The sequence below is a fragment of the Chanodichthys erythropterus genome, chromosome 22, assembly GCF_024489055.1.
Source record: "Chanodichthys erythropterus isolate Z2021 chromosome 22, ASM2448905v1, whole genome shotgun sequence".
NCBI classification, from domain to species: Eukaryota; Metazoa; Chordata; class Actinopteri; order Cypriniformes; family Xenocyprididae; genus Chanodichthys; species Chanodichthys erythropterus.
This window is the reverse complement of record NC_090242.1, coordinates 16,197,674-16,210,129: the sequence shown is the minus strand read 5'-3', so window position 1 is coordinate 16,210,129 and position 12,456 is coordinate 16,197,674. Positions and strand designations below refer to the sequence as shown.

Sequence of the window (12,456 nt, the reverse complement as noted above, 5' to 3'; positions counted from 1 at the left end):
CTGTGATTATTAACATCGGATCTGAAACTCTCTAATTGTTGGACTTGTGACATCTGCGTCTGTCCTTTAGGATCGGCCTTGACTTTCAGCTCATTCCGTCTGTTTGATAGCCTGACAAGTGTTATATGACGGGAGCCCCGAGATTACACCCCAAGGACACATTCAGGGCGTTCTTGGAACCTAATGTACAAATGCGTCTCTATGGAGACGGATTTCGACGTAAATCTCATTCGCCATGCGTCATTGCCTAAGAGGTGCTACCGTTCCTGAGAATTGCGTTTACATGCATGCTTGTGATCGACACACGGATGACTGACTTGTGCGAGTTCGTGAATGCATGCTGGGATATCTGCAGACAGAATTTGGCCTTCACAAGAGCATATCTATGTATGTTGACCTCAAAGTAGAGCTCTAGGAATCTTGCAGCATTTGTTTGTGGCGTCGTCCTTACCATTGTGGTCACGTTCTCATCTTTATTCACTCTGTAAGGCACTGGTTTCCTTCACAGGGTGAGCTGGAATAGAAAATATGTGTCTGTAAATTCATCTTTAATCTCTGTCTGGGTTTGAAGCCTCTCGGAGTGGTGCATGGATGTTAAGATCTTAACTGGGTTCTTTTGAAGGCTCCCGTTTGCCCTTCCAGTCTCCCGTGTGAGCCACAAAGAGAGAGACTGCCATTATCCCTAACTAACCTCCTCGAGTCAAAGAGTGAGTGAAGGAGAGCGTATGAGAGCAGTGTGAGGGGGGAGAAAAAAAGGGGATTATTAATGTCTTGGCTTATCATGTGCCAACAGCTGTTCCAGAAACTGAAGAACCTGATGAGGCCTTATTCTGTCACATTTGAGTCACCGCTGGAGCTCTCTGCTCAGGGTGAGATCGCCTGCAATAAACTGCTGAAATGTGCTTATGCTCACACTCCTACACATATAAACATGCACAAACACACTCTTTCTTGCATGATTTGAAATCTAGGCCCTGTTTACACCTGGTGTTTTAATTCATCTCTTTTGTCCACTTTCAACCACTTCTGTCCTGATTTCTTCAAGGGGAGGGTCTATGGGCAGGTAAATGTATGGGCTTTTTCAGATCTTTCAATCTAATGGACAAAATAACCTCCCGCAATTTACATATGAATGCACCCGGAGATGATGGAAAAACAAACGGAGAGCAGCAGCTTTCATTTCTGCTCTGACAACCGCAAGACCATAGCAAACACGTGGAGTGCGTGCCATAAATCGGGAATGGTGAGAGAACATTGTGATTGGTACATTTTTCGTCTTCAAACCAAACTTGGGTCTCCAGTCAACAAAGTTTAAATCCATCTGGCTAGCTTGCTTCCCATAATGTTTACACACTAGGTCAGTAGGCAGAGAGTAGGTGGTCTTCTGTGGTTGTTTGAACGCATTCGACCTCTGGAAGTGGTCGAAAGTGGACAAGCTCACTACACCCCATTTACTCCTGTATTTAGCATTGTCCACTTGTCACCGGATTGACAAAAAGGCTTAATACCAGGTGTTAACAGGGCCCTAGGAGTTGTTAATCGAGGAAACGTACAGGCATATGCATATATATCCACTGCGTGTTATTTAAAAGGGATTTTTCAGCCAAAAATGTGAATTCTGACATCTACTTACCTTCATGTCATTCCAAACTTGTACACCGTTATTTTATTTTATACAAAGCTATTGTACAGCCATTTTGTCATTTACTCACCCACATGTTGTACCATACCCTTATGAGAGGTTTGGAATGGCAAGAGGGTTAGTATGATGACAGATTTTCACATTTAGGGTGAACTATAGGGCTCATCACATTGAGCTTAATTCTGGGTTATTGTCGTTCAAAACCCGGGTAAAAGAATGCTTTACTATTAAAATTTAGAAGCAGGGTTAGCACTGTTTTTTACCCCGGGGTTATGAAACCATGCTGCGGAGCAGGGTTAGCACCACTTTTTGTGTTAACCTTGCATTGCGGTGGCAAACGATGTGGTCTTAGAATGTTACAGCTAGACGCTTAGCAACCAACAACCAATTGTGTACTCATATTTGTCTGTTTTGGACAGTCACGGAAACACTATGTATTATATATAATCAGTAAATTCAGTATTTGAGAGGAATGTCAAAAAATGCTACAGAAAATGCTACAATTTGAGTGAAGAAGAGACCATTTCATTCTTACCTTTATAGTCCGAAATGACCATTCAGTATAAACTGGATAGCACAGTCAGCAATACGAGTATGTGCAATGCTAGCACTATGTAAGCAGGTCGCGTGCAGCATTTATCCAATCAGTGACACTGACACCACAAATATGCAAATAAGAACGTTAACCCAGGGTTTAGGAATGTACAGTGTGAAACGTCATCTTATGAATACCCAGGATTAATTGTTAACCCTGGGTAAATTATGAGCAGTGTGAAATGTGAAGCAAGATAACCCAGGATTCCATTTACCTGGGTTTAGAATGACCTAGGGTTAACTATTTCAGGTGTGAAAAGCCCTTATGTGTTTAATGTTTATCTTTATTGACATGACTTTCATAGTAGACAATTTAATGCAAGTTTACAGGTCTTTTTCTTCAGGTTTTTTTTTTTTAAACCTGTCCTGAGCCAGCCGACCCACCCACCCCGCCCCTCTCTTTCACCGACTCTCAATTTCCTCTCTTCATTCTCTATCACTTCTCTGTCATCTCTCTTTATCTATATTGTTTCTCAGTGCATGATGTTTTCCAATTACCGCCCGAGAGAATCTATATGGAAGTGTCTGTTCATCAGAGAGACACATGCTCACATTGAATTCATCAAATGTATTCCAGAATCATATCTCCCTCTCTATTCCCCTCTCCTTTAGGCAAAGAGATGATTGAGATGTACTTCGATTTCCGTCTGTTTCGACTTTGGAAAACCCGGCAGCACTCAAAACTCCTCGACTACGAAGATCTCTTGTGACCCCGCGCGGGTCAGCGTGTAGCGTTGCGGGCAGGACGTCCCACTGTAAAACTCCATTCTACCAGCTTTCATTTCGGAGAACAGGAGGAAGAGGAAAACGAGTGGAGACCGACACAGCCACCTCGCTGCGTCACGAGTATCGTTTATTTCAGCTCGTCTCTGCGGACTTCAACCACCTCCGAACGGTAACACACAAGGGACAAAAACAAATAGCAAATGGTTTAAAATGCAAGAGAAATCGGGATACGTGAATGTTTCGGTTCTCTAATGGAGAAAAGTGAGGGTGTTTCTCTGGTTGACAAACAAGTTGTCGACTGTTTTCTTTTTTAAACTAACATATCGCCGAGCGCTATCAATCACTAGCCTAGACAGTTGTGCTTATGACAGAGTCCCGCGTGCAATATCAAGCCGCACCAAGACGTACCTACCAGAACACACAGAGAAATGGTCATATATGAAATAACAACTAATATATTGGTATACATACAGGATATACATCTCATGAGTATATAGAGTAGCTATAGTCATGCAAATAATCTATATGTCAATGGTACACAAATTACTTTTTCAGTGTTTATTGTTGTGGTCTTTCTAATGAACTATTTTGAATAACTCAGGTTTTAGCCTTTACAAATATGTTAATTAATCCCCTATCCAGATGTGTGGAAGTCATTTAGGTGGAAAGAATGTACATTCTGCCAACATATTTATATGTGCTTGTTTCAGAGGTTTATGAATCTTTTATCACTTTTCGTTTTCGACATAACTTGTGTCTTCTCATTATATGCCAGTATTTGTTCCTAATATAGACTCATTGCAAAACACCTATCATACACAGTCTCCAAACTGGGAAATCGTGACTTCCAGTCATATAGTAATAGAAACTCTAACCTCAATATAGCCAGGCATCTACACAGGTGCACCTGAAGTGTCAGCAGGAATATAGCATTGCAGGGAGATGTTACAGAATTGCTAAAATAAGCGCTTGTGTCAATGTGTTCATAACAATTAAGATGTTTTCACGCTCAGTTTGATTACTTAGTCTGAAGCTTTGAACATATTATTTGGCTCCAAATGGCAGTATATTTAAGCCTTCATTGTGTGTACCTCCATGAGTATAGTACATGCAGTAGCTGTCAAAAAAGGAAATTTGATGTCTAGTTCACTTTATTTTTATCACACATTTTTGTTTTAGTACTCAATATTTTGTGGCACTTCCTTTTGTACTAAATATACTCTACTGTTCAAAAGGTTTGGGTCAGTAAGATTTTTTATTTGAAAGAAATTAACACTATTATTTAACAAGGATGCTTTAAATTAATCAAAAGTGACAGTAAATACAAAAAAAAAAAATAAGTAGTACAACTGTTTTCAACATCGATAATAATAAGAAATGTTTCTTGAGCACCAAATGAGCATCTTTCAAATACATTCAAGAATCTTACTGACCCCAAGTTTTGAATGGTAGTGTATGCATACTAAATAATATGTAAACAATAGCTGTTCACATCCACAAATGAGGCTGGGTTGTGAATCACACTTGACTCCACATGAACCCCAGACCGCTGTTTTTTTGACTTGGGTGTGTTTTCATGATGTCAGAAACTAATTCAAAGTTCTAACCAAATGGATTTGGGTTCACATCATTAGCTCTAGTGTGAAAACAGCCTTATTTTTTCTCTCCATTTCTGAATATGGATTGGTGTTGTGGGTCATGAACAGGCATTATTCTGAAGGTCACTATTGCCTTATGGGGCGGAATGGTATTTGATGGCCATATGTGGATAATAGAAGGATTTAGACCGTTTTACGGCAGTTTGCAGGTGTAAACTCTATGCATTCTTCTTCCATTAGTAGCTTTCAAAGGTTTTGAGCAACTTTGGAGTTGATTTTCATGTGTATCTTTATGAATGTTCTATTGTACTCAGCTAATAAGCCATACACTCTTTAGCAAGCTGCTCAGACTGATGGCTCTTTGATGTGGATGGCTTTAGGCACTCATGATGAACTTCCAGCTGGTCGAATGATGGAATTTTCTCTTGTCTTGCTTTTTTATGCATCCACAATGCTAATTGGCTACTCCTTTGGTGTTGTTCAGGCAGTCTTTAACTTAATTGATAGACAGAATGAGGTCTTGCCCAGTGGAAATAAGTGAAGCAGTCATTACACTGTATAAAATGGTCTTGGATATAAGGAAAGAAACTCCAACAACATGCTATTAGAGTGTTACCGTGCCAAGATGTGCATCTTCTGGTGATTTAAAGGTGTTTAATGTTAAAATACCTTCTGTAACTATAATTTATTGTGATGACGGAACTATAAATAAGGTTTATTTCCCAGAAAAGTGTAAAGACTGTGGTTCAGCCAATGGCTTGAGTTGGGGGTGGGACTAGTCTGCTTGGGCCTGGCTAAACAAGTTATTTAGAAAGGGTTGTCGACATACTTTTGGCCATTAAAAAAAATTAAAATTTAAATGTTAAAACATTTAGTATGCATCTGAGGGGCGTTAACACAACTGAAGGGCCATTTACGTGATAAACGGAAAACTTTATATGTATTTTGGCCGTTCATTGACACGACAATGGCGTTTCGGGGGCCTGAAAATGCAAAAAAGGGTTTCGAATTGAAAGTTTTTGAAAACGATACTAGGGCTGGGCGATATGGCCAAAATATCATATCTCTGTATTTTTTGGCTAAATATATGGTATATATCGTGGTATTTTCTACATTTTTCTATTTGGATTTAGAAAAAAAAATCTGTATTTACGTTTTAAAAATCTTAATTTGCCTAATGTTGCCTAATGTGTTTATATTGAAAGCTATTAATGACATGTAGTCTGGCACACTAATAGGCCTACAGTATGTGCAAAAAAGAGAAACTTGACATTCTAACATTGTAACATTACAATCTAAAAATTAAAATAATGCTTTTTAAAGCAGAAGTTAAATTCACTAGACTAAAAATTTAAATAAAAACAAAAGCACAGACTAATTAGCTATATATTTATATATTATTAGTTGCTGTAAAAAATACACTTACTTGGTTTAAAATTCTACATATGGCACATGTATTATTCAACAACATTTTTTCAAAATGTATAATTTAGTCAGAATTATGGCGATCCCATTCTATTGAGCTCCGTCTGTTTGGCGCGGATGCGCGCACCGACGCTCGTTCACGGAAGACTATGAAGTTTAGAGGAGAATGAGATTCGCTAGCAGAAGGCTCGTCCACTCCTGACAGCAAAATGGAAATATTTGTATGACTTTCTGACATTTACAGATGGAGAATATACCTGTGAAATGTAAGTTATGCGCTTAGGAAAACACCACATCACAAAAGCATTAAACAGCACATCTTTCAGAGCATCTGACGGGGCAAGCCGCTTTAAACGATAGGCCTACGTGTTAACTATATCTTAATCTTCCGAGTTATTTTTAAAGCCCTTAATATTAAGCATGTCTCATGTTTAGGCCACATTTCCCCCGCAGCAGCACTCTGCAACATCCACCGCTGTTTTTAGATAGGCTCGTATAAAACTACTGTAAACGGTATCGCCTCATTCCGTATCGTATATTAAAAATATATCGGTAACGTATATCTTAACTCGATATACCGCCCAGCCCTAAATGATACTGTTATTGTCTCCGTGTAAACTACAAAAACACAAATTTGTGAAAAAAACGGTGATGTTATGCGCATACGTATAGTCTATAGGCGTGTAGTGTTTCTTTAGAAAGTAACATCGCCAACTACTGGCCTGGCAGCAGAATACAACGCTTTTAGTCATTTTAGCAGATCCGTGTGAACAGGGAACATTTTGACAACGTTGTCATCTGTACGCAAAAAATACCAAGGAAAAACGTCTCTGTTTTTACACTAAAAATGCTGGGTTGTTTCAACAAATGTTTGGGTCAAATGAGTTGAAACAACCCAGCATTTTTTGTAGTACGAGTGTAGTACATGGTTGTCGTGTAAATGTACCCAAAGATGAAAATCCAGACATTGAATGAACATCTTGGCAACGTACATGTGCTATCTAGATATATTATCCAGTCATGCCCTTGCTTTAAAGGTATATAAAGTAATCCAATACATAAAAGCTAGTGAATAAACCTTTAAATAGTCTACAAAGTTTCCAGTTCCACTGGAGTGTGTCTGGATATAGAATATAGTAGGGTTGTCTTATCGTAGGGGATGTTGAAGGTGGTCGGTGCCGTCAGATGAGCACACCGCTTCCCCTAAAGGGCTGCACCCCAGCCAGAAAATAGGCTGCAAAGGAATTGGACTGATCCTCTAGCAATTTCAGTCATTATGGGGCCATCTGTGACTCGCAGTAGGTGTCAGAGAGCCTGGCATGTCAGAGGGAACAAGAGAGAATCCACATTCACTATTCCACAGACGGCAACATCACGTTAGCGGGAACATTGGGTGGCGAGAGTGAATGTTGTATTGGGATGCCCAATTTGAACAGAATGCATCAAATGGAGGGCAGTCATATCACTTGCATCACTCATATCACTTATAACCACCGTCCTGTAAGAATGTTTGCACATTTATTCATTTACTTTTTAATGAATAGTGTTTTAAAGCTGTATGTCGATGTAGCAATATATGTAACTCCTCCTCTATGATGTAAATGTTAATGTTTTGATCTTTTTACTAATTTATTATACATTTATGCTGTTTATTTTGTACTTGTGCTGGACAGTAATAGCTGTTTGTGCAAAGCATTCTTTTAATTATGGAAGAATCTCAGCTTCTTCTGTACACAAAGCTTTGGCAATGTCTTAAATTGACCTTTGTATCATATTAGCCTCAAAAATTACCTACAAGTAACACTTTATTATAAGGGTCAATTTGTTAACATTAGTTAATGCAACATGCACAATAAACTTTTTTTTCAGCATTTATTAATCTGTTATTTCAGTATTATTTATATATTATTGTAGTATTTATTAATATTTTGAATTTGCATTTATTTTTATATTTTAAGTTTTCATTTTACTTTAATTTTGTTTTGTTTTCCATTTTAGTTTTTGTCATTTAAAGGGTTAATTCACCCAAAAATGAAAATAATGTCATTTATTACTCACCCTCCACACCCGTAAGACCTTCGTTAATCTTGGGAACTAAAATTAAGGTATTTTTGATAAAATCCAATGGCTCAGTGTGGCCTGCGTCGCCAGCAATAACACTCTTTCAATGTCCAGAAAGGTACTAAAAACATATTTAAAACAGTTCATGTGACTACAGTGGTTCAACTTTAATATTATAAAGCGTCGAGAATACTTTTTTAGCACCAAATATAACAAAATAGTGACTTTATCCCACAATATCTAGTGATGGCTTATTTCAAAACACTGCTTCATGAAGCTTCGAAGATTACGAATAATTTGTTTTGAATGGTTCAGAGCACCAAAATCACATGATTTCAGTAAACAAGGCTTCGTTACATCGTAAGTGTTTTAAAACTTCAATAGTTCATGTGACTTTGGCATTTTGATTCACGCTTCGAACCACTGATTCGAAACAAAAGATTCATAAAAAGCTTCATGAAGCAGTGTTTTGAAATCGCCTATCACTAGATATTGTTGAATAAAGTCGTTATTTTGTTATTTTTGGCACAAAGTATTATAATGTTAAAGTTTATAATGTTAAAGTTGAACCCCTGTAGTGGTAGCTTAATTGTATATTTTTTATTCATTTTTAATTTAAATATAATGAATTAAGCAGCTTGTAAACATACTTTATCAAAACTGAAATAGCCTGTGAAACATTAAAGTATTATGCAATCATATGACATTTCTCCTTATATACAAGTATGTAGAAATTAAAATTTGTATTCATTGTTAGTTTATGGTACCCTATACATTAACTACAGTAATGTTAATAAATTTAGCCTTATTGTGAAGTGTTACTGATCTCACTTAAAGGGTTAGTTCACTCAGAAAAGAAATTTCTGTCATTTATTACTCACCCTCATGTCGTTCTACACCTGTAAGACCTTCGTTCATCTTCAGAACACAAATTAAGATATTTTTCTTAGAACTTTTCTTGAACCAACCCTTTAATGACAGCTTGCTGGTATTTGATGTAAACAGAGATGGTTGATAGAGGGCTGACAAGAAAACTCCCGCCTTAAATGTCAACTCAACCCCTAACCCCTAAAAATCTGGTTGTAGAGGTTCATTCTAAACCAGATAACCAACAGAACCCCTGCATATGTTTAAATTGGCATTGTTTGATGTGTATGAATGAGCGGTTTCTGCCGTCACTCTACATGATCGGAAGATTGCCTCAGCTTTAACAGTGTTTAGCCATCTAATGTATTCCCTTTGTTGTTGGGCCTAAACTAATTATGTGTAAAAAAAAAAAATGTATTAAAGGAGCGGTGCTGTAATTTTTTTAGATAAATGATTTATTTATTCAAACATACAAGGTATTTTTATGAGACTTTAAAAACAAATACCAACGTACTGTTGTCTATATTCACAATTTTAGTAGCCTTTATTAGGCATTACAGTCAAGGAAGTCTCTGTTAGCATTTCCATTCATCGCAAATGCACTTGTGCGGAAGTATGTGATTTAAAAAACGTTCATTACATGCTATAGATGCCCTGATGAAATGGGATCTACCATCTGGAATTAACCTGGTCATGCCAACTAGCTGAACCTTAACCTCTTGAGTACAGTATTTACACACATAAATCTTGCATTGGTCGGCTACAATGGCCAAATCAAGCTGGTGCTTCCAGTGAGAGCACAAAGAAAAATGAAAATCATTGGCGTATTGTGAGATACAGTATAAACGGTATCATTTTTTAATCTCGTGCATATATTTCAGCCCTTTGTGATCATGCAATATGCTTGTTAATGCAGTTCTCCAGTTGAGAATGTACTGAATTAATTTCAAGTGAGGGTGCAGTTACAGACCGGCTGTTTATTCCACTCAAAATGCTCTTGAGTAGAATAAATATCTTACAGTCTCTCCAAAAATTTTCATGTTTTTCCTTCCTGCCCATCTCACCATGTCCCATTCATATGTGCTGGAAGATTAGCAGGAGCGCAGGTGTGCCAGAGCTCATTAGCTTTATGAGAGACTTGATGGATGGTTTGGTTTTCAGAGCATTACACTCCAACCCTCTTCACGTCATATGAGATTGTGTTTTATAATTAAAGATTATGAATATTCAGCAAAAATACATCCTTTATTGTCTGTTATTCAGTGAAGAGAATGCAAATGTTCTCTGTGCCACTTAAGAGGTGGAGAGAGTGTATCATCATTGATATTTTTTTTTTTTTTTGATGCACCCATGAATAATGATGACGCTATTGATTTTAAGAGGTAGATATTGTAGATATGAATTACATAACAGATATATCTGGTGTTGATTATGTCATTGAGATATCTACAGTACATCTGCAGATTTGTGTCTTGTGCATTTCATGGTGTAACTGAATCATTGTGCTGGAGATAAACTCATGCGGTCGCTGGACCCGCAGCGTCTTAAATACGAGATATTCCAACATGCTGGCACTGAACGGGTGCAAAGTGTTTCTATGCTTTTCTTTTCTAATAAAATGTTGTTTTGACCATCCTTTGTGGACCCTTTCAAATTGTTCCTGAACTTTTTTCTTCACAAATGCTATTCATACGTGTCACGTTACCTTCGAGAATTTAATTGCATTTTGCAATGGAGTGCATGAGGCTAAAGATGAAGGTTTATTTTGTATGTGTATTTGCTTAAGCAATAAAGTACGAGAATATCACAGCTAAAGGGCATCGTTAGGCACCATGTACAATGGAGTTACCATGGTATTGTCATGGTAACATGTCCTTTGTATCATGAAAAATACTAAAATTAATTTTAAAAATCCATAGTTAATTTTACTTACTATTAATAATATTACAAATGTCATTTTGTGATGTCAAAGTGTTACCTAAAATCAAAATCATTTTCTAACACAACTACCCTGATAGCACACGTACATCTCGGAGACGTCTATTTGATGTGCGTGTTTCGTCTGGAAGATGTCATTTTGTGTTCGCTCATCTACAATATGTCTATAGGATATTTCCTGTCAAATAGACCTTTAGAAAATGTCTTTAAGATGTTTATGATTTAGAATGTATATAAAACTGACATCTTAAAGACGTCTATCAAATGTTTGTAAACAGCAGATGCTTTCCAGATGAAGTGATCTTTAACAGACATCTTGCAGACGTACATTTTTATTATTTTTTGTAGTACTGTGCACTGATGAGTCACAATAAGGATAAGAATATGTATTATGTTTGTAACATGTTGCTAATACTGTATGTTTTAATTTCATGAGGAATTTAAAACCTTGATTATTCTTGGTTGAAAAATATTTTAAAGACAATATTTTGATATGTGGAAACAGGAATTGTTGGAAGTGAACAACAGATATTAAAAGAGGAAACTCGGGGGGCTGTTTATACGACACCGTTTTCAAATAAAAACAAAACTTTTTAGGCGTTTTGGCCGTTCATTCAATGTGGGGCCTAAAAAAAATGCAAATTTGTGAAATGGTGACGTCATGCACATGCCTATTACGTGTTCAGTCTATAGGCGTGTAGTGTTTCTTTACAAAGTGACATCGCCAACTACTGGCCTGGTAGCAGAATACAGCGTTTTTAGTTGTTTTCGCAGATCCGTGAGAATGGGGATCGTTTTGACAAAGTTGTTGTCTGTACACAGGCCCGGATTGGCTAATCAGGAGCACCGGGGGTGGGCCGGTCTGTTTATTTGGCCGCGAGGGCCGGTGTTGTCATGGCACTGGGTTGAAATATGCTCTACAAACTCTGGACATGGCCAAATGTACCAAGCTGAGTAGCCTAACTTTTTCCTTAAAAAAAGTGTCACGTAACGTCAATGATATCATGTCACTCGGTGGGTAAATGAACCTGGTCGGGAGGGACTCGGAGAAGACAACTCACTCAAAAGTATACAGGAAGAATGGATGATCGTCTGTAGGGACAGTGGGACAAGTTCTAAATCAACGCTAAATTATGGTAAGGCAAAAGGTCTAAGTCACCGGAGGCCGATTTAAGTAACGTAAATAAATAAAAAGGAAGAGGGGAAAACATGCAAAAGATAAAGGCATGTATGCAGCTTAGTCATATCGTAATAATAGTAGGCAAATAATAAAATATGGCCTATCACTTGCTTGCTATTACACATTGGCCAACAATATTCATTTTTCTGTCCAACTAGCTTACATAACCAGACAGTAGAATGTGATTTCGTAACAAACGTAATAGCCTACTTTAATATTTTACTGTAAATGTGTGCAATTTTGTAGGATTTATTGTATTTTGTGTTATTTATTTGCCTCAATTTGTAAAAATTTAAGTATATCCATTTATATAAAATAGCGAAATTTTATGTTAAATTCACTTTAATAAAGATCTACATTTCTAAATTTCATTCATAGTGATAGACATGAAAAATGTGCCTGGGTTTAGTGGACAATTACTGCCA

The 12,456-nt window shown here is 37.3% G+C and overlaps 1 protein-coding gene across 1 annotated transcript in view; it reads left to right on the top strand.

Annotated features, from left to right (window-relative positions):
• The window catches only part of nsmfa (NMDA receptor synaptonuclear signaling and neuronal migration factor a), a 48,555-nt gene extending 41,756 nt beyond the window's left edge, over nucleotides 1-6,799 (top strand). Inside the window, exons 15-16 of the mRNA XM_067376866.1 lie at nucleotides 794-869; nucleotides 2,849-6,799. Coding sequence (XP_067232967.1) covers nucleotides 794-869; nucleotides 2,849-2,946 — 174 coding nt within the window. The 3' untranslated portion in view covers nucleotides 2,947-6,799. The remainder of the gene's footprint in view (nucleotides 1-793; nucleotides 870-2,848) is intronic.
• Nucleotides 6,800-12,456: the final 5,657 nt, after the last annotated feature.